Below are 23,341 nucleotides of genomic sequence, written 5' to 3'. Positions count from 1 at the left end.
GGCGGCGCGGGAGGCGGCGGCGAGGTGGTGCGCGCCTGGCTTTGAATGAGGGGCGGCCGGCGAGCGCGGAGGCTGCGGGAGCGGCCGCCTCGGCCCCTGGCGCCCCGCGCCCCACGAAGAGCCCTTCCCCGCGAGGCAGGTGAGCGGGGAGGGCCGCTTCCTTCACCGCCGGGTGCCTGCTTCCGTCTCGCCTCGCCTCGGGGCGGCGGGGCAGGGGGCTCGGCCTCAGCGCCATCCCACGGCGGGGTAGGCCCCGGTGGAGCTCCCTCAGTAACACCCCCGCCCCGCGCCCCTCCGCGCTCGGGGGCACCCCGTTCCCGGGGCGCTGTGGCCGCCGGCCCCTGCCCCGCGGCCCTAGCCCAGCGGCCCTAGCCCCGCGGCAGGCCTGCCCGGCCGGCTCCGGCAGCGCGGTGCCCGCGGCCGCCCCTTGGCTGTGGCGGGGGGCGGGAATTTCACGGGCGGGGAAAAACACGAAGTGACCGCCTAGTAGGTTGGCGGTGTTTGTGGACATGGAGGCTTGGCGCCCTGTGGAAAAGGATGGAGGCGAGGAGGGGCACGTTCTGTCAGAGCTGGCAGATTTAAGCTTTTTTTTGTGTGTGTTTCGAAGGGCTCTGTGGGACCACACTGCGTGGGGTTACCTAGTCTGAAATTTTTCTTTGTTCTTGCTGACTGACAAATTGTGTAAAACTTTATGGGAAAGTTGCTTAGCATGCATTTACAGACTTAAGAATCTCTAATAGGTCACAGAAAACTTAAGTACTACCATCTGGCTTCAGCGCTGTCTCTAATAATGCTCAAGCCTGGACTGCTCTGTAGAATGGTGGGGCACTACTTCATGGTCATGAATTCACAATGTAAGTGCCTCAGTTGCACATTTAATGAAAAATAGTATAGCTTGCTGCTTTATAGGCCTTCTGAATAATCTCAAAATACAGATATGCCCTGTAGAGATTTCATTAAGCTCTCTTGCACAGCATGTCTTGCAGTGTATCTTGATTGAAAATAGCTGGTGCTTGTTGAGACTATGGATGTTGCAAGATGATTTTGTAGTAGTAGCAATGAGGGTGTGTTAATTTGTTGGCTTTCCACGTAGCTACAGATAACTTTAGTCCAGGATGAGTAACAAGCACTGAAACAGAACTGAGTTCTCTTGAACTCTGGTTCTGTGTCAAGAACTTCGCCAGTGTTATGAACTGAGTTACATGAATTAATGTGTTATGTCAAAGATTTCTTGCAAATGTGAACAGAGTTGTGGTGTAGTATCACAGAATTGCATGACTCCAATCTTTGTGTTCTGTATGCTGGTTTTCAGAAGGCAGTAGTATATATAGATAATGAATTGTCAAAGAATGACTGTGACTAGTCGGTGGATGTAAACTTTCTCTTTTAATTAACATTGCCTTGAAAAGTAGAAATAATTTTAATTCAGAGCAGAAGGCCTCAAGAGTTCACATTAACAAGATTGGAGAGGCAGGGGTGGGATGAGGTGGTATTACTATAGAAGTTCTATGGCTCTAGGAGTAGCATGTTTAAAAAAAAAATCGGAAAATCTATGTGTCATAAAACAGAGTGTTGGGTGTCTAGGAATAACTTGGGAGTCACCAGCATGCATCAGTTTTTACTGCCTTTAGTCAGAAAGATGAACATTCAATCTTCTGCAGCCTCTGATACTCTTGAAATCTCTTCCTGGTTTTGAGCACCATGGATGACTTAACTCACTCTCATAAATCATAGGCAGGGTAGTCTTCCCTCCCAGCTACCTCAAAACAGCCTAGTTAGGGTGCTTGCATGGAAAGCTGGAGCATTAGTATTGAAACTACAATACCTGTTACGGACATTCCCCAACCACCTTGCCTCCTGTCTTCCCTTTGGATTCTGCTCCTCTCTCTACTGCCATAGTAGCATGGCTTCAAGGTTCAGTCATGTTGCAATTTAACCTATTCCTTTATCAAACACAGTGGTAAAGGCATTGACCTGCTAAGTTTTTTCCTCCTCCCCAAGTGTTCCCAATGTTATGTTTCTATATAAAGTGATTGGAAAAAATGAAAAACAAAAAAACCCCACCAAAATCAACCAGGAAGAAGGGAGTGGAACCTCCTTGTTAAGTGACAGAATCTTTGTTGCTGTCTCTGAAATGCAGGAGATGCTGGTTGTGTCTTTCAATACCTGACTGAATGCTGTCCTGAATCATTACTTTGCCTAAAATACAGAATATCTTTGTGCATCTTGTAATGTATGTGATTTAGAGGAGGGTTTGTGTGCTTGAAAATAAAAAGGGTTTTTAGCTCTATCTACTAATCTTCATAAGATTTCATCTCCCTAAAAACCTACGTGGGCATCTTCAGATTGATGTGGCCATTCTACTTTTGTAAAGTTTCATACAAAATGAGCTTTTAAGAAATCAGATCCTTGCCGCTGAAACTTTGGACTAATCTTACGGTACTTCCTAGGGTTTTATCAGCTGTTCTAGTGAAAACATACTGGTTTGGTGGTGCTTTTGTGGAGTTTTGGTGCTGACATATGTAAGCACTCAAGGCCACATGAAGTTTTTTGTACTAGGAAACGGACTACTCATTTTGCTTTAGAAAAGTGATGCTTTTCTTGTGGCTAATTATGTAAATACGTAGTTGGCAGGGAACCTTTCAATTTCAGAGAAGTTATTTTTAGTCTTGATTTAGGTGCCATCCTTTGGCTTTTTAGCTCACTGTGTTTAATATAAGTTAAACTCACTGCTTCCAAGTTGTCTTCATGTATTCATTCCAGAGTCACAGATGAGCTGATGTGAAAGAAAATGATCAGTTCACAAAGCACTGATAATTCAAGGCAGAAAATCCATTTTGAAGATGGTGATATCTAGAGAAACTGCACTGTAGAGGAACAGAGGAGCGCAGGATAGGTGCTCTAATACAAGTATTTTGACATCTTTTTCACTGGCCGTAGGAGGTGAGTTCACTAGGAGAAAACAAGTCTCTAAAGCTATTTTAGTGCCACAAAGTGACTTTATTTTAGAATCAGCTTTGTCTCTTGAAATACTGTTTAGGTGGTGTTTGTATGTGCAATTAGATATAAAAGAGGTCAGTTGAGGTGGCATGTGCTTGTTGTGCAGTGATGGCCAGTGAGAGTCTTGCTTGTTGCACCATAGTTGACTAATTCAGGTGGACTGTGCATGCTGTGGATAATTTGCTGGCTAGTGTTAGTGAAGTCAGAGGTGCCAGGAGTTCGAATAAACCACTGCTGCAAGGTGAAAGCAATGTTAAAATGTTAGAGTTCAATGAACTTATAGGCTTTCCCCTCCCTTCACTATATTTCCTTTATGGATTCATAAGATGGTTTTGGGGATAAGTTGCCTCATTCTTCTGACTTGTGTCTAATGTGTTTAACCTCCTGCTGCTGCCATGCTTTAATAATTTCTGTGCTCATCTCCTGTATGAGCAACTGATGTGACTTCTTAGCCGTAGAAGGCAGTATGAGCTATGAAAGTCAAACTCCAGCTAAATTTGGTGTCTGTTACAAAATTGTTGCATTGACTGCTAGAATTAATTAAGATTCATGTCCTGATTTGTTTGTTTATTTATATCTGTTGTAATGGAACTTAAAAGTTCAGTTGACAGTAAGTCTGATAAATGTAATACATTAGAAGCAATCTCAATAATGGGAGAAGGAAACTTCTATGCCATTCTACAAATGGGAGACTGGGGCATGCTATGCACAAGAGTATATCAGGCTGACAGCTCTATCAGACTTTCTGAATTCTAGTCCAGTGTTTCACCTTTGCCTCCATTAAGAAATGTTCTAGATTTCTTGCTGGAGCACTGGCACTTTGTATTGTAACTGTGCCATCCTGTATCATAGTTGGCTGCTGATATAATTGTAGTTCCTTTTGGTATTGATTATCAAGGAGAACAAAGGGAAGAAAGGAAGGTTATGGCTCTGCCATTTAGCATTGCACTGTTCAGTATTTTTTCCTATTCATGAGTTAAGGAAGATACATGGCTGTGTGTCTTTCCAGTGTTTGAGAAAGATGGACAAGAAAAGAATGAACACTTTGTTTCAATTGACAAATTTAATGTAATGCTATCAGGTGAATTGAGTTTGCAGTGAACTTGGGAAATACTAGAGTTCCGTTTATACAATTGCTTTGGAACATGAAATTATTTACCTTTGAGAAAATCAGTTAACTTAAAAAAGAAACCCAAACAAACCCACCCCCAAACAAACAAAATCCCCAAAGGCACAACCACCCCCCTCAAAACCATTAGCTAACCTTTAACTTTTCTTTTTGGGTAATGCTATCCTTAGAGCAGCAATGCAAATGTTTCAAGTACTCTTTCAGACACTGGGGAGAATGCTTGACTTGTGCTAATCTTGAGCTAGTAATTGGTTCAAGATTCTGTTTTAAACAGCTTTTAGCATATTATGTCATATGTTAATTAGCAGTATTAAAACTAGATACACTGGTGAAAGTGCTTTTTAAAGGTGGATGATTGCTAATACTACTATGGCTAGCTATTAGTGTATTGTTGCCAAAACTGATTGTACACTACAGATTGTCAGGTGTACAGAGCTTAACTTAATTGGGAAAACTGCAATCAAAACTCAGAAAAGAGGCAGGCAAAACAGTACTTACTGTCTTAAAGGGTCTAGCGCTGCCACAGTTGAAGTGAAATGTAGCTCTAACACAAATATGTTATGTGTTTGTGTGTGTGTGTCTCATAACTGAAATTTTTGCATGACAGATAGAAAGTGGAGAGAGACAAGTTACCTGATTGTTACAGAGCATGATAATGGCTATTGAACCCTGCCAAACAGGCATACTGGTGATATTGGAAGTGTAATCACTCATGTATAGGAATGACATGGGAGAAATGGATTAACTTCTGGTGGCTAACTTCACAAGCTTGCAAGCCAAACTTCTTGTGGATTCTGGTGTTTAACTTTGCATTGAAAGGTCAGTACAGTATACAATTTGATATATGAAAAATGGAGATGAGCTGAAAAACTGGGGATTTATATACACACATACATACATATGTATATATGTAACTGACACTTCAACATTGTTTTGGTTTCAGTTTTGTGCTTAAGTAGTAAACTTCCCAGTCCTTTGAATTTAGGCTTTGGTAGACTTTGAAAAAATAACATTGAGCGTGCAGAAGTTTTTCAGTAATGGTTGCTTTGTAAAACAGCCTTTTCAGTCAAGTTTGGTTTTTAATTTAAGATCTGTCTAGACTGTGGCAGTTAGGTAGGATAAAGAGTAGGGATTTTCGACTCTGCCCCCAAGCTGATAGAAAAGTGAATTCTGTTAGAGTGGAGTGAGCTTCTAAACAAGCTTCCTTTCAGAAAAGATGTATCTTTGTTCTCATTTCAGCAGGTCAGCTGTTCTTGATACCTTAAATCTCAGGTAAATGGCTTCTAGCTGACTCTTAACAGCGTCTTTCACCAATTCAGTGTTGGTTTTATTTCTACCTTTAGAGCAAAGAACTGTCCATCTAGTTACTATCCACTGTTGTTTCACTAACTTCCACTAGTTCTGCATCCTTCACATTCTTGACTGATGCATTCTCCTGTCACCTAGATATTGTCAAAATTGGTTAGGAATACTGTCCAGGAGGTTAGGAAGTGCTTGAGCACAATATGAAATTATAGTCTTGTCTTTAAAAGCTAGGCATGTTGTACTGCTCTTGCTTCTTTGTAGGAGGTTTGACTGTTGCCTTTTCCTGTTAGATGATGAGCCCATTTAATACCCACTCTTGTGTAAGGTTGTCTATGTTTTTAAGTCTCCCATGAAATGAGATTAAGACAATGCTAGTGTTGAAGTAGAGGTGAAATGTGTCCTATTAGGCCTTTCTCCTGAGCCGCAGCTTAGTAGTGCGATCTGTAATTTGGTCTGTAATTTGGCAATTACTCATTGATGTAAGCCTTCCATTTTAGGGTAATAAGGGCCTGTTTGTTTAATAGCCACCTTGTATGATTTTTGCAGTGGCAGACATTCCTAATCTGAACCATATGTGAAGCAATATCTCCAGTACTATATTACTGCAGTGTTTAGTACTAGTTATATTATCTAGCAAATGAGCACCAATAAAAAATAAATCTAAGCTCCATGAAGCTCACAAATCCCATTATGTACTTTTTAATAAAATTCTCAGGGCAGTATTGGAGCAGCCTACCTAATGATCCACCTTCCTGACTCTTCCTAACTTAAAGCCTGGAACATAAAAGGTGATTTAAATGCCATAGCGTATTTGAAATCAAGCTGTCCTTCCATGGAATACTCATGGCCTGAGGAAATGTCACAGGGCTGCCTTCTCTTCTCACCGGGAGGTATGTTAAACTTGTAACAAAAAGTGTTAACGAGTGTAGATGTATACAATGAAAAGCTCTTTGTGAAGTCTAACCTCTTATTCTTTATTCTGAGATCTTCACCTGTAGAAGAGAGAAAAGGGATTCTTGAATTATAGCAGATCATCCTGACTCAGTCTGTATCTATGTGAGGGGATCTTTTGGAATAATGTGATATTCTGAGTATAAATTCCCTGGATTATCAAATTGATACTGAAAAATAGCTGCCAACATCTGTGGCTTCAGCCAAACACAATTTTTTTTTTCTTGGCTGGGTTTCCTAGCATGGCATAGGAATATTGATAGATCTAGGGGTTAACTGGTGCTGTAGTGCACACACGATGAAGTCTTTGCTGTTTTTTTTTTTCAGTGAGACTACTAAAATAAATAATATTTGTTTTCATCATATATTTCCATCAAAATGGAAGCTAAATTTAAATGGCCAATTTTGTTTTTTAGCTTAGTGACTAAATTTATTATTTGTATATGCAAGACTTGCTCAAGCAAATGTGAGCTTCTTTCTGATGATTATTCTGTTCATACTTTTCATTGCTGGTGTTCAATGCCATTGTTAGTGTCTAAAACAGGTCAGCTGTAGTCACTGCAGTTGATTTACCTGCACTTCCCTTTTAGAAGTATCTTGAACTGTGACTTTACCTATGATTATGTGCTATTTCTCTAAAGGCTGTATACATTAGATACTTGTGTTACTTACATCAGTGAAATGTGCTGATAGTAGACAGGTAGTGTTTTTGTTCCTGGTACCTCCTTTCTTGTCTTGCATTAATACAGTTTCACAGAAAACTCCTTGCTTATCAGCAGCTAAGGAAATTGACTTTAAGAACTATGTAAAGATGTATAATCCTCTACACCTAACTTTTTTTCTTTTGCAGGAAGGGTTTCCCACCATGGCCATAACACAGTTTCGACTCTTTAAAATCTGTACTTGCCTGGCAGCAGTGCTTTCTTTCATTAAAAAGTTAATATGCAGGTAAACATGTCTTTTGGTTATCTTTTAATTTTTAATTGCAGGTTCTTGCACTTCTTTCCTTCTCTCAACACTCACCCAGCACTTTTCCCCGTTCTGATTTTACTAGTGGCAAAATGATAAGCCAGATAAAAACTAAGTCAAATTCATTCTTTAATCTGTATGTTCCCTCAGAGTTAAAAAGTCTACGTAGTACAGTTGTGAGTGTATTTTGTGGTATGATAGCTCTAATGGGGAGTGTTTTCTAAACAGCTGTGACAGGGTTTTTGCCTTTTAAAACTATTCTGTGTCTAACTTTAAGAAAAATTGTTCTCTGCTTTTTCTAGAAGTACTTGGCAAGTGATATTTTGTTTAAGAGATACAGTTAACGGTAGCATCCACCCAGTCATCAGTCAGAAGGCTTTCATTATAGAAGTGATTCTTATCCTGCTTTGTCAAGAAGCAGTTGCCTGAGACTTCAGGTTCTTCTACCTACTGAAGGTTCTTTGATTCTTTCAGAAGTTTGGAGAACAGTAATTAAAGTTCAAGGAAACTGCCTTTTTGTTTGTTTGTTTGTTTGTTAATTAACAGGACTGATTTTTTTGCTTAGTCTTGTAAGTTGTATGTAGTGTTCTTTTGAGTTGTAGGCCCGTGAACACAGCAGTGTGCTACCTAGGAGCATTCGAAAACCCATCAAGAGTTATGGTTGTATAATAGGAGAGTTCAATGGTACAGTAGCACAGTACCAGAGTTAGATCTTCTCAGCACTGTGCTGTCATACAAACTATTGCTGCTTCTTGCCACTCTTGCAGTATGTTGTTTTACATAAACAAATAGCAGTCTAGAGAAATGTATTCTACCTCTTGTGTATGATGACTACTACCTTGCCAGTGAGGTAAAGCATATGTGGTAGACACAAAGTAACTGTTTATTTCCTGTTCACCTTTACTTATTCCCGTAATAAAAGGAAGCTCTCAACTGATTGGTAAATTCACTACAGATCTAGTACAGGTTTAAAAAGATATATTTTAATGCTGCATACAACTGTGTAGATGACAACCTTAGTTCTGTGATTTGAATTCCAAATTAAATTAAGAATAGTTGCTGTTCAGTTTCTAAAAGAAGTCAAACACTTGAGTTGATGATAGCTTCTATGTTATGTTGCCCCTTCTTCTCTCGAGTGTTAAGATAGCTTTTATAAGCAGATAATTGTTTAGTACGTGTAATGACAGTATTTTCCTCCATTATTCAACTTCTGAATGAACTAAATCCTTGAACAGCTAAGGGAGTAAAAAGTAGGAGAATTTTTCTTCTGTGAATAACAATTAGTTGAAAGAATGAAAATGTAAGATCTTTCACATAAGCAAGTCAGAGGATCAAATATGTTCAGTCCATTAACTGCAGATGTTTCTCCTCTTGAATGTCAGCTGCAAAGCATAGCTTGACTAATTTTGTTTTCCTGTAATGCACACCTGCATATAAGTATGCCTGTTAACCAACAAATGTGATTGAACTAAACGTGCATTTTAATTTACTTACTTAGTCTACATAGTTTTATTAGTTTTTCATTTAAACAAGCACCTGTAGAGATTGTGCAACTTTCTAGTCAACATAAACCTGACATATAGTACTAGTCATCTCTTTAGTTAGAACTTTTTTTGATAAACAACAGCCTGCCTGAATCCACTGTTTCCAGAAAATAAAAGGTGTAAGTATATGAGGTAAAACTTCATTCTGTTTAAAATCTGTAGGTATCTCTCCAGCTGAGAAATCTGGATGCTGCTAATTAGCAAGGAGAAACCAAGAATTCTTGAGGCGTTTGGCATTCAGAGCAGTGATCAATATCTAATGATGGTTGTGACAAAACTCTTGCTATAAGCATCTTGTTACCTTTGGAGAAAAAGAAGTGGAGATGTGTAGCCTTCCTTAGTGCTGCCCTGCATAGCATATTCTTTCACATGTTGTATGACAGGAGCTTTTTCCTCCCACCTTCACCCTTGTCAGTGTAATAGTTTTGGCTAGATGAGTGTTTGTTACTTGCTGGAGTCTTCTAGATCATATAAATAGGGAAATATATATAATTGCAGAAGTGTCTTTAAGTTGTACAGATCTGAAGTAGGATGTTTTCAAGTATGGGTTTCCGGTAGTCATCAACTAAATCTGTCAGCCAGAACTGGAAGCCTCTAATGTGCTTGAGACAACAGTGTTTTCACCTTCCTTTACCACTAAAATGTGTTGCTTTTCAGCTTAAAGGAATAGTTTCTGAAGGGGCTAAAGTTAATTATATAAAGCTTGAAAATTTGGTGATAGCACCTGATCTTTTCCTAAGGAAGAATCTATTGGGCTTAAAGTAAGAAAAACAGATCTAATCACTCATCAGCATGCATCAGAGGTACTGTTACAAGCAATTCAGCTGTTCTGTGTCGATGGTAGAATGTTCTATAATAGCAAAACTAATGGGTGCAAACTTCAAATTGTACTTTCCCAGTTTTATTCTCATCAGCAGTAATAAATAAAACTTAACTTTTTCTGCATAACGTCAATTACATAATTGCCTTGCTATAGGAGCTTACATTCCTTGGGGAAAACATGAGCATGAGATTAAATCTTGTGTTGTAAAGCTTTAAAATATTGTGAATGTCAGCTAAGAATATTATTGTGATCTTTGAATGCCGTCACTAAGTAAGTATGTAGGTAGTTTATTTGCAATGCATTAGTGTTTGTTTTCAGTTAAAATTATTTGATACAGTTGCTGAAATGCTTTCATTGAAACAAAATTCTTGAAGTGAGTAGATGCATGTATTAAACAGAAACCATTGACTTGTGTAACCTTGTACTAACTGTTTAGACTTTGAAAAAGTGCTTCAGGGGGACTTCCAAATCAAGCAGCTCAGAAAGTGGTTTGTTAGACACAGCTTAGCATCTAAGACAAGTAGAAACATTTTTCAGTTTGCGGTAGAAATGGTTATCTGTGGACAAATGTAAATTGATAGCGTTTGCTTCACAAGCACTGACAATCTAAAAATTGTAACTGACTGTATGCAGTTAGCGGAGTTAATTTGTCCATTTTCATATTTCTTAGAGTTGCTTCTCCTCTATTTCCACTGGAGTTTGAAAAAAAATTATGCTTTTTGAAATTTTTGTGAACACTGTTTAAAATCATGATGAAACTCCTTTGTTTAGCACACTTGTACTGGCAGTAGTTAAAAATAAGGTAGTTGAAGCAGTTAATGTTTTAGGCATGACTATTTTCAGTAGCGCTGTTCTCAGACTTGCTTTTTGTTTTTTTTAAACTTAGTGCTCATGTTTTCAGAGCTTGGAGGAATCCTACATTTTTCTTTCAGGTCTGGAAGAGGGAGAAAGTTAAGTGGAGACCAAATAACTTTGCCAACGACAGTGGATTATTCATCTGTTCCTAAACAGGTAATTGCTTAAGTGGCAGGTCACTTAATAAGTAATCGCTTAACAGAGTGATTATGCCAGTCCTGCAACAGGTTTGGTATATATCTTAGAATATTATGAGGTATGCCACATAATATTAATATCTTATAAGTATCTTAGCAAGATATAAAGACAAGTTTTTACTTGCAGATAATATTAATTTGTACTGTATACTTCTATTCAGCCTGAAGTGGAAGACTGGTCTTCGTGGGATGAAGATGCACCTACCAGTGTGAAGATTGAGGGTGGCAATGGTAATGTGGCTGCTCAGCAAAATCCTTTGGAACAAATGGAACCTGATTATTTCAAAGATATGACACCAACCATAAGAAAAACTCAAAAAGTAAGTATTAGACTTTCCAAATACACTTACAGAGAGTTTTCCTTGCTTTAAAATAGGCTATAAGTAAATTGGCAACTTATGAAAGATGCTGCTGGTAAAACTGTTTCCTATTGACATGAGAATAGGTGCTGATGTGTAGTTTAACATGTCCTGTTAAAAGTACTCTTTGAGATCTTCATGAATGTGATGCTAGTTCATGTTTACATCTTCAGTTTTAATGTTAATGGTAACTGATGAATAATTCCTTAGTCTGAAGTGTCTGGGAAGCATAATGGAAGGACTCTCAAGTCTCTTTTAATTCTGAACATGGAACCACTGCACTAAGGTACTTGTGTTCATACCCTTCCATTATTTGAACAGAGACATTATGTCCTGCTCTACTTAAGTTTGAGGTAGCAGCACTGGTTTCAGAAAACAGTGGTTATTTGTTTCACCAATTATACTGGGGAGGCTGGAATTGGAGAGCTGATATTTCAAAATAGGTCTTCAAATATCTATTTTTATTATGGAGGCAAGACAGAAGGCCATATCCACAAGAGCATCAATGCCATAAATAAATGCTGATTAAACTGATGGTAATTGCAAGTTTTGTTTCTATGTGGAAATCTTCCAGCTGCGTACTTGCAGGGCTCTGAGTCAAGTAGAAAACTTTTTTCACAACAAAGGCAGTCACGTACTGGAGCAGGTTGCCAGAGAGGTTTGTGCAGGCTCCACCTCTGGAAGTTTTCAAGACCCAGGTGGATAAGCCCTGAATACTCTCGTCAGCCTCAGAGCTGACAGGGCTTTGAGGAAGATGCTGGATTACAGACTTCCTGAGGCCCCTTTCAATCTGAATCTTCCTGTAGTCCTAGGAACTGGAGAAGATACTGGGGTCACTTCTGTACCTCTAGGATCTGCAGTATTCTGTGTACTGAATTTTTTCTAAGGATTTTGATCTTTAAAAATCTGGGGAGCAGAGGAGGACGGGGGAAAGATAGATTTCTTCTTTTGTCCAATGACATTTTTTGTCTATTAGAATGAGCTTCAGGTTCAGAACGAAACTCGAAGAGTCCATGCTGTTTGAATACAGTGTACTGGGTTTGGTTTAAATGTAGCTCTAGGGGTGACTGCAGGCACCATGAAGGATGACGTCCAGAACCTGAACAGGTTTGAGACAAAGTGCAGTGTTGTGTAGCTACCTTCACAGGCACAGAGTTCTATGACCACCAAGGAATCTGTGCAGTACTTTGACTTAACAAAGTATTTGTAAAATATTTTTTTTATTTGAAAATACATAATTTTAAAAATATAAATTATATATAAAAAAACTTTGGCAAAGTACTTTGACTCTTTGTTCCTTTTTTTATATATATTTTCAGATAGTTATTAAAAAACGAGAACCTCTAAATTTTGGGATTCCAGAGGGAAACACAGGATTTTCTAGCAGATTAGCAGCTACACAAGATATTCCTTTTATTCACCAGTCTGTAAGTATGCTCTAAGTATGGATCTTATATTTGATAGTTAAATGACTGTTCTGTAGGAGAAAGAATAGTCTAACATGTGCATTGTGGGGAGGAAGAGGAATAGTTATGAAATAATATAAATCCGTTTCAAATTGAGTATTTGATGCAAAGCAATGAACTAGTTAGTCTAATTTTAACTGACATTCTATGGAGAGACTTAACAGATCAGTGATAAAAAGGTAAGAAGCTTCCAAACACTTGAACACTTGCAAATTTTTTAAAGCAAAGGACCGTACTTTTTGTGTACTTGGATTCTATGTGATAATTTTATTGGGTTTTTTGGTGCGTTGCATGGTTTGTTTGGTTTTTTTTTTCTTTTAAGGCTCGGGGTTACGTTTGCTTTATTACCTTGGACCCATTTTTAATTTTCTGCTTATCCCTTCCTTTCTGGAGGGATTGTATTCTAACAGCCTCCTAATTTTTGCTCTTTAGCCTTTGAAAAAATAGTCTAGTGACCTAATGGCCTGGCTGTTTATAGGGCTTGCTTTCCCTCCCTTCCCTTTTGCCTCCCTTACCAGTGCTTCTGCTTTGATTAATGTAGTGCACAGTGGCGTTTAGGCAGAAAGCAGTGCAGAATGGTCATTCCTTAGAATGTTCATGTGAAAATAATTCAGGAAAAGACATCTAGTGGTTGAAAGCAGCCACTCAAGTGACACTGGGTACACAGACATGTGGATGTACATATTGATTTGTCTTCCAGAAATCTCTTACACTATCTACTCATTTCATCTGCTCAATTTATCTTCTTCCTAAAAATGCACTCCAGAACTTTCTTCCTTCCTTTGTTACCCACCAATAGAATCCAAAAATACCTCCCAACAATTAACTGGAAAAATTAGAGCAGGGGAAAATGCATAGACAATAAGCTGAGAAGTACTGTCATATCTTAAATATTTCTGGAATTCTGAAGCATTAAGGATAAAAATGTGTTGTATCTAATTTTTCTATGTGCTTAGTGCTTCTCTTTTGTTTCAGCCTGAACTGGGAGACTTGGATACTTGGCAAGAAAATACTAATGCCTGGGAAGAAGAGGAAGATGCTGCCTGGCAGGCAGAAGAAGTTCTTAGGTAACTAGAAAATAATGTAACACCATGTAAACTTTTTGCATGTAAAAGAATCAAATACAGGTTCGTTTGTTGTAACACCTTTTGCTAAGTGCTAAGAATTGTTAAATAATTCTTAAGACAAATTATTTTTATACATCTAATTATGTATCTGGTACTTGGCAGAATATATTTTGGATCTAATTGGTACAGTAAATGAGATAATAGGGGAAATCTGAGAATCACTGGAACATTGGAACAACGTTACCCACTCCCCCTTCCAAAAAAAAAAAGCCACAAAAAAAACCCTGAACCCGAAAAAACAGCAACCAACCGACAAAGCAACTCAAACAATGTGTGTCCCCCAACCTCAACAATTTATTGTATACAAATAACATGTTTCAACTTGATCAAGTAAAATACCACTGGATGTCCTTATAAAAAGGATCATCATAGCAATGTGCTGTAAAGTAAAACCAGCTCAGAATAAAGGTGATGTGATAAACATGTTCTTGGAATCTGTGTAGGGACTATGCTTTTCCAGCTAACTTAACTAAACTAGCTGATAAGGCTTGAATGTAAAATCACTGTCTTGCACAAAGTTAGCGTGAATACTTCATTTGTTCCATTTGTAGGGTTTTTTTCCCCTCTTAACACAAGGAAGGAGTATGGAGGGTAAAGAGATGCAGATTGAGTTTAAGTTAATCACATCCAATGGCTTCAATTGGCAGTGACTTACATTAACCTGCTTCATTTCAAGGTTTTATCAAACTTTTAATTACTTGCTAGATCATCAGATAACCTGCCTTAGATGGCTCCAGCTTCCGAAATGCTCTTGTTCTGCTCACAAAATCACAAATACATGGTTTAAGTGGGACAATAGTGATAATATGAAATAAGGACGTGATATATTAAAAAAATCATTCTAGAACTGTGAATCTTTAAAGGAAAAATATTTTTGCAAAAAAAAAGATGATTCTGGTCAACTATTTATTGTAATATTTGGGAAAATCTACTTTTTCAATCAGTAGAAAGAAGGCAGTCACCAGCACACTTTTGATGCATTAATGATAGCTAATGAATTCAATCAATTCTAATTCTCTCAACCTTGCTCTGCAGCAGCTTAATATGTGAGAATAGGGTTGTAATACAAATATTTTCGTAAACTTAATCAGATACCTTTGTGTGTACATTCTGGTCAGTGTCTTGCATTTTTTTCTTTTTTTAACTTCAATACTGAAACTGGTTTAGGTTTTGTCTTTCAATGATGTATCACAGAAGTACAAGCTTTGTTGTATGAATGATGTGCCTTTGGGCTGGTTTTATTCCAGGGAGAGTACCTTTACCCATAAATAATATTGATAGGCTCAGGAAGATATTTAATCTCTAAAGTGCAATCTAGTGAGACTTAATCTATGATGCACTAGACAAAGAAAATGAAAGGCAATGAAAGATACTGCTTTTTTTGAACTGAGAAATGAAACAAACTGCAGAGGCCACATTGTACTTTACTTAACCCTTGCCACATTCCATTACAGATGTTTTTAGGACTATGAAAAGAAGTACTCAAACTTTCCAAAGCAGGGATTTATCTTAAAAAAATTAGCTACTAAAAATAAGCTGGTGTGTGCATATGCCAGTTTACTTCTGGAGCATAAAATTTGTGTAGTAGATACTTCCAGGATGGTCAAAGGTATATTGTGTGCCGATTGTCAGATTCATGCTCTAGAACATGTAGTAAAAGATCCTTCTTTCTTACTTATGAGGTGATAGCAGTGGAGTTTTCCCACAAAATCCATTTTTCAGAGTGTCATTTTATTTGGTTGAAGCTGTTCTGAAGATTTCAGCCTGACATTTTTATAGTTGAAAGGCTTCAGCTTAAGTGGCTGATTTTTCATAGAATTCCTTCCTGGCCTCATTAAGAAGTATCAAACTTGTTTAGAAGGGACATGTATGTGTCCAAATATTTCAAGTAAATAGAAGGAACGTGGTCAGGCCTGTAACTGTGTATTACATACTGCTTGGCCAGTTGTGAATGGCCCCCTCAGTATAACTGATGATTGTGTAAGCTGTATCCCGGTTGTGTGAAGTAAACCCTTTGTTTTATTTATGGCACATCAAATTAAATATTTTTCTGTAATTGAGGAAAGTGCTGGCTGATTTTTAGCAAGATTGATAGGAAATGCCTTCCGACTTTACAGTTTCGTTTGCAGTAGACATCTGTGGTATAATTAACATCTGACGTTTGACATAAAGCTTAAGTACGGTACTAGAGTACTTGACAGGCCTGGCTCTACAGACTAATAAGGAAGTGATCTGGCGTCTCTCCTTAATGTTATAAGACTGCGTCTTGGTCTACAAAATGACCTGAAGATTTCGGACTGCTAAATGGGGGACAAAGTCCCCCTAACCCTACAGAGCATTAATGCTGAGTGTACTCCAGCAGTGCTTTTTAAGAATGAAATGTGTGTGCAGATAAAGTAAGGATTACTCTTAGCTAGCTGTGTCTGGGTACCTTTTGATGCTCAGTTAGTATTCAGAACCGTCTGACTAGAATAATTTTTGTGTAATAATTGAGCACTGATCAATAATGTGAAAATGGGCTGTGGCCAGCTGAGTAGCAAAGAAAACTCTATCCTGTGGCCTCTCTGGTGACTTATTGCATATGCATACCAGTTGAAACAAGCATGTGTAGTAAACCAAATGCTTCCTGGAATCATAGCGTGCTGAAAGACAGTGCTGAGGTTGAAGGCTGTATTAGCTACTAGTGCCTGAGAAGTTCTTGTGGTCTGTGTTTTGGGGGGATTTTTTTTTCTCCCCGTTCCCCAGCTGGTTCTGGACTGGAGTGCACTGAATTTTTCCAGTCAGTGATGGTTCTCTGTAATGGATGATTAATTGGATTTTGAATTAATTGAAGTTATTTAGAACTGTTTCTTCTGCAAATTGTAGATACCTATCTGCACCTTTAGACTTTCTAATACCAATGAAGTTGTTTTTGCAGTGGGAACAGTTAAGCTAAATGCTGGTGCTTTTTTAGTTGTTGAAGACCAAATGGTATGAAATACTTTTATTACAGTTATTCAGAAGGTGTACAGTAACAGTGTTCTGATTATAATTTGTGTTCTGCTAACCAGTGAGAGAGGTTTTTTTGAATGTAACTTGTGTTAGGAATACAAAACAAGGCTGACATCAGGAATGGATACTTTTGTGGTTTAAACAACTTACATAAATCCATCCAAACTCTGCTGAATTCCTTGCTTTGCAACCCAGAAAATGTGAGTCAGAATGGCTGAAGTTTGTCATAGGCTCTTCCTTTTACTGAAAAATGAAAATCTGAGCCTGAAATGTAATAACTTTGTTGAAAACATGCATGAAGTTTGGAATAGCGATCAATGTTTTGAATAATAGACTAAGTAAAAGAGCAATGGAAAGGTAATCACTTTGTGGTAAGCTGCTTGTTTATATTTTTTTGGTGACTTCAGTTCCTTTGAGGTGATGTGAACTTCTCTTGGGCGTAACTGAAGTCCAATAAAAGGACTCGGCCAGCAGAGGGCATGGAAGCCACTCCTCTGTGCAGTTGTGTTGAGCAGTTTATAGGGGGGAGAAGAAACGTGATCTGTGATTTTCCTCACTTCAGAATGCACATGAATAGCAGCATTGCTTCATACGCAGCATTGCTTAACACAACATGTGGCATCTTTGAACTCTACTGTCTCTATATGCTGGCTGCTGCATGTGTAGCTTCTTCCTCTCTGCATTAGTTCAGAGGTGTGGGGAATATAAGGAAATCTGATATACTGTACATTGGCAAATACTATTACTCTGCATATACAAGGCTGACAGCACTGTCAGCTATCCAGGTTTCTGGTGGAATGTAGAATAGTGGATCATGATCTCAAAAAACAGCCCAAAAAATGGGCTTCCATTAACTTGGGAGATAGATCCTGATGTGAATGACTAATTTCATTCTTCCATGACAGACAGCAGAGCAGCTTAATAGAGTATAGGCAAACTTCTAGCCATTAATAACCAATCAAGGGAAACCATGAAGGTATTTAATAAGCACAGTCCATTTCCTGTCCATTACAAAGATAATACGTAGTCTTTGCACCTCAAATAATGTCTAAGTTTGTGTGCCCAGATTGTCCATAGTTGGAATCTGCCTGAGAAGGTTACTTCAGGTGATGATAGCTTTTAATTCTATTTGACACACTTTAATAAATTACCTATGCACATCCACTAGATACATTGAAAGTTAACTCCTTACTTCCATGTCAACTAGAATTCTTTATTCTCTTCTAATAAGCTTCTTTATTCTTACTGAATCTCTCTTAAATTTCACCTTTTCAACTTAATGAAGTTTCATTTTTATTTTTAAAGTCCTTATGCAAGCAACTTCGGAAATTTTTCATACTTAAACTGAATCCAAAGCAGGATGACCTCCTTATGCCATTCTATTACTACTTATGCGATACAGGATCCAGTTGTTGCCCTTGTACCATTCAGTGATATGTTCTAGCTGAAGTGGGGGAATAAAATTAATGGATTTCTGGGGTTTTTGTCCTTCACTTTAGTCAGCTATATACATACTGAAACTGGAAACTAATTTCTTGGATTCTTTGAGTTAGCAGATAGTGGTATCTGGGGTTTTATAACACTGGTAAGAATTAATGCTAAAAGGATACACAACTGAAGACTTAAATTTTTTTATTTCCTTATTTATATTTCTGCTGAACAATGGAGTACAAAACAGATGCTGAGCATGTAAAAAGGAGTATGAGAAGTTATCATCTCACCTGATCATGAGGAAAATGTAGTACTTCCCTAACAAAGAAAATAATTACTGATGCTTCTGCTGAGGGAAGGGAGGACGCAAATCAGTGTTCTAGACAAGTTGAACTATTTTGGTCTGAAATTGAAAAGATGGGTAATCTTGCTACTCAAAACATTAGCTTCTGCCCCCCTGCCTAAATAGCTCTAGGCCTTATAACTATCATGCACTCTCACTGATTTTACTTACTCTGAGTCTCAGAGAATTTAGTGGCTTTTAGATTGTAAAATAATTGAACAAATATTTCTGCCTAAGACTAGATTAATCTGAAAGGAGGACTTAACAATAAAAGAATAACTGTTCTGAGGCTAACTACAGTAGACTGAACTCTATTTTTATTAGTTATAAAAACCTATTTTTTGACAGGAACTTAAGGTAGGACATGCTGAAAATTGCATTCCTGTTATTTAGCTATTCATGTTTTCTTAACTTACAGACAACAGAAGATAGCAGAAAGGGAAAAAAGAGCAGCAGAACAACAACGAAAGAAAATGGAAAAAGAGGCCCAAAGGCTAATGAAAAAGGAACAAAATAAAATTGGTGTAAAACTGTCCTAACAGAAACCAGGCATCAGTGGCAGTGCCAGTGAAAAAGAGAATTTCAGCTCTACAACATACATATTGGTATTGATTTCAGTATTTCTAGGACTTGAAAACACTGGTTGGTTTCAATGCATTCTTCAGGTCATCTTGGAAGCCAGGATTCTCCCAAAATACCTTGAACTACAAGTAGGTGGTTCTTAAAGGAGAGAAAAAACCCCACAGAAAACCATGCCTTGATGGAATGATGTTTCCTGCAATAGTTCTATTCCAGCACCCTTCTTTGCAGCAAAAGTGATTGAACAAGGATGTTGATTGAAAGACACTCTTAATGAACAGTTCAAGCCTACAGAAAAGAATGTAAATATTCAGTGGTGGGAAATCTACTGTATTGTCTGTGCTTACCTGAAACATGTAATTAAATAGTTTTAAAGAACCCTTTGCTTCCTGCCTGGTAAAGAATGTCTACTATTGCCTTTTTATAAAAGTTTTTATGGATACTTCGGAGTTTTCCATAGGAGACCATACTGACCTGTGCAGAAAAAAATGACTTGTTATGGCGACCTGCAACTCTAAACTGGTAATCATGCTATGGTAGAGCACAAGTTACAGCCAAACACCAAAGTGGATTTTGTGTCCCTTTGTCACTTGCAGCTTCCTGTGCTACCGTGCCCATATACATGCAACACAGAAATGGCTACCAGCAGTGGCGTCACTACACAACAGTGCTGCATGCTGCTCCTTTCTTATAATGGCCGATGTCATGAATGTAGGGGAGGGATTTAATCACTTACTTTATTGGTAAATTTGTATTTCTAGCAGAAATTTTACTTCCTACAGTTAGGAAAAAACCCCATCCTTATACTAACACTTGTTGCATAGTTAGTATAACTGAAAAAAAGTGTCCTCCTGTTGATAAAGCTAGTATGAAAAATCTCAGTTCAGTTAACAGCGACTTCTCAAATACATTTTTTTTTTGTACATTTACTGTATGTGTTTACACTGAAATTCCTCTTGTAAAGTGTGCATGGTAAATATGCAGTTGAAGACAACAACACTTTAATGAAGAAGAAAAGTTTTAACATCTGCTGGAAGAAAAGGTGTATGGGAGGAGGGCAGTCTATGTGGTTCTTATGTCCAGCTCAGAGCTTCAGTGAATGCCTTTTCTGTCTTCTGTTGTGTGGATGTTATCCCTGAATTTGTGGGTTGTATGGATTTCTTGTCTTGTGACAGAGGAGTGAAGATGGCAAGTTTTATGCCTGAGACTTGTTGCCTCTGCATATAAGGAACAACAAAGTTGTTAAAGGATAGGAAGGCATGGGGAGCTATTTGACTAGATCATCCCTGCGTAGAAAAATAGAATTTTTAACTAAGTTGTAGTAGATTCTGATACAAGTTTTGCTTAAAAGGTAAGTAATTGAGAAAACAAGACAGTAAGAATTACCTTTAATGGCTTTAGTCATGGAGAAAAGCTTTTAAAAATATTTAAGTGTGCTTGTGTTTAAAAATCTTGCAGAAATCAACTGATTTGACAGAAAATTTTGGATACAAAAAGTCCTTGAAATACTAAATTATAAAATACTTTTTAGAAAGCAACACTGTGTACTGTTGCGCATATTTTCTGCACAAGTGTTCTGGCGGGAGTTGAATGGATGAACAGTGGTATGGCATGGAAATCTGCTCCTAGTACACACCTCTAAATATCTGATGGTGGGTGGGAGAGAAGGGGAAGATCTGAATAAGCTTTAATAACAGTCCATGTCTATCCTTTTAACCCCACTGATGAAGCGAGGAGGAACAAGTTGTAATTCTTTCACTATTGGTGGCACAGGGCAGAGAAACCTGATATCTATTGCCTATTTAAGGTAAAACCTGTTGGAAGCTACATCTCATCTTTTTAAAAAATTAGTGTAGTTCTTACTATTGCTATTTCTGAGACAATGTAGAATAGATGCATATAAATATTTATTAAAAATAACAAAACATGGGCTAGTTAATAAAAAGATAAAAAAGCCCTTTAATACATCATGGAAGTGTATGCTTTTTTTCAACCTTCAGCCTTTTTAAAAAATGTTTGGTGCTGCCACCTTGCACATCAGCCTCCCTGCGTCACTTTTCCCTCCCCTGTGCCATCCTGCTTTGCTGGTCTTCCTTCCTTCCTTTTGCTTTGCCTGTACTGTAGTGCAGCAGCTCTGGAGATTCATCCCATCTCCTATGCCCTGTGCTGACATAATGCCAGTGAGGATACAGTGCTCTTGGAGGTATTACTTTGCACGGTAAAAAACCATGCATTTGTATCTCATCTTTTTCCTGTGCTGTGTCTTTCCTCCTTCCTCTATCTTGATTTTTATCCTCAACAAATGTGAAAACACTTCTGCTAAACCTTTTATGTAGCTGCTGCTCCATTAGTGGTTTTGCTGTCCGTTTGAGTTTTTTGAGGGGGTCTTGTACACCCAGTGCATACGCCTATTTTCTTGCTCTTCTGCTGCCAGAGGCTCCTTTTCCCTCTACTACTTGGCCTGTTGACTACAGAGGACTGACTTGCCAGAATGATTGAAAAATCCTTTCCTTGACTGTGCTATAGCTGTTCATGTTTGCCGTGTCCTGTGTTCATTTGTCTGAAGGGTTTTGGAGCAAAATGCTGGCTTGTTGTTCTCATGTAGGATATATATAAAACTGCTTGCATTTTAGCATGTTCCTAGAGGTTAGGATTTAGGAGAGAGAGTTGATTTTGGGGGGAAAGGAAGGAGAAAGGAGTATGTAATTAGAAATTAACAGCCTTATGAGAGGGTGGACGTAAATAAAGGTGCAGTTGAATCTCTGCTGAGGAGGTGGGCAGTCCCTGAGGCTCTGTTTTTGGCAGCTTAGGGGCACGTCAGGTACCTCATAAGCTGAATATCAAAGAAAGGCTTTTTTGTTCCTGGGTTAGAAAGAAAAATTGTAATGGGATTACCAACGGGCATTGCTTCAGCCTGGGAAGGAGCTGACTTGGTTCTGATGCTATAAGCCTGAATTCAGGCACGTATCTGCTATTTCACCATTAGCCTGCGAGCTGCTTGTGCTCCCCACCTGTGTGCTTTGAGACAAGACTTTCCTGTGCAGTGTGGGTGTGGGTATGAGCATATTCTAAACTCAGGAGGAAAAGGATACTTTTCATTGAAGTGCTTGGACACTGATGGTCTTCCCTTAGCTACTCTGTACAGCACCAGTAGGATCCAGATGAGAAATGACTAAAGTGAAATATTAGAGGGGAAAAAAAATTAAGATGGTGTGTTTGTAGTGACAACTGGCATATCTTCTGTGGATCAGGGAACAAAGGCCAGTTCCTTAAAGCCCGAGTCTGGAGCACTTACCAAGGTATGTCAGGCCTCTTCTTACAAAGGGCACCTTGAGCCGTCTGCAGCCTTGCAGTGTGGAGGAGGAAAGGTGGATGCTTGGAAGCAAGCTGAATTTTGGGTAGAGATCAGAGCAAGGACTTCTATCAGGAATGTGATGGGAACTGTTACCTCTCGCTGAGTGTAGTTAAATAACTTATGAGAGTTGAGCAGGCTGAAAGATTTTTAAGGGCAGGAAGCAACGCTGGTGTTATTCTGGTGTTAGTGCGTTATGTCTTAAATAGCATGTTTGAAAACACTGCTGCTGAATGGAGCCTGCCCAAGAAATGAGTTCAGCCGATTGAAATTTTAAACATAAATAGGTTCGTGCTGCTTTGTTGCCTCTTGCTGCAAAAGAAACCCGTGTAGTCGCAGGTGAATGTCTCTCCTAGAGCTGAAGATCACTTTTCCCTCTAACTTGTGCTCCATTTCACCACCAAAGTGAAGATCACTTAATAGTGGGTGTAAGAGAAATCCAAAATTGTAATAACGTTGGTAATACGGGGTATAAAATACTGCTCTCTTGGCATTGAACAGACACAGTTTGAAGTAGGAATAAGGCATTTTCTGTAATGTGTTGCAGTCCTAAGATGAGATTTCAAGGTGAATGATGAAATTCCAGGGTTGTGTAAAATTTACATTACCCCCTGCCCCCCAACTATTAAAAGCTTTTCAAACTACTAAAGTGATCTTTGAGCAATACGTATTGCAGTAGTGTCATAAGGCAAGCCAGCTGGGCGGCAGGAGAACATGGAAGAGGAAGTTACGGGCAAAGAAAACAAGATGCTGTCATGGCCATCTTTGTGAACTCTTGGGGACTATGTTACATCAAACTGTTAGATTTCTCTTCCTTAATATAATGCTTAGCAAACCCTCTTGAATCTGTTGCAAACAGAAATGATTCAGAGCCCAGGCATCAAAGGGATGCAAAAAGTCTACCAGGTCGCCTCTGTAAG

General features: G+C 38.5%; 1 protein-coding gene across 3 annotated transcripts; it reads left to right on the top strand.

Moving 5' to 3' along the window:
- On the top strand, positions 1-19,447 carry EBAG9 (estrogen receptor binding site associated antigen 9). Of its 3 annotated transcripts, XM_055799391.1 has the most exons (8): positions 1-139; positions 6,150-6,324; positions 7,236-7,333; positions 10,654-10,732; positions 10,935-11,093; positions 12,452-12,559; positions 13,574-13,665; positions 18,909-19,447. In XM_055799391.1, exons 3-8 carry the CDS (start codon positions 7,251-7,253, stop codon positions 19,027-19,029), a joined length of 642 nt encoding a protein of 213 aa, XP_055655366.1. In that variant the 5' UTR covers positions 1-139; positions 6,150-6,324; positions 7,236-7,250; the 3' UTR covers positions 19,030-19,447. The 3 variants fall into 3 exon arrangements, with proteins under 3 accessions (XP_055655366.1, XP_055655365.1, XP_027633398.1); XM_055799390.1 differs by lacking the exon at positions 6,150-6,324; XM_027777597.2 differs by lacking the exon at positions 1-139 and having other exon boundaries at positions 6,147-6,324.
- The last annotated feature ends 3,894 nt before the right edge of the window (positions 19,448-23,341 follow it).

This window comes from Falco peregrinus, chromosome 3 (genome assembly GCF_023634155.1).
Source record: "Falco peregrinus isolate bFalPer1 chromosome 3, bFalPer1.pri, whole genome shotgun sequence".
In the NCBI taxonomy this organism is placed as follows: domain Eukaryota; kingdom Metazoa; phylum Chordata; class Aves; order Falconiformes; family Falconidae; genus Falco; species Falco peregrinus.
The sequence above is the reverse complement of the archived record's forward strand: the minus strand, read 5'-3'. Positions and strand labels throughout refer to the sequence as shown.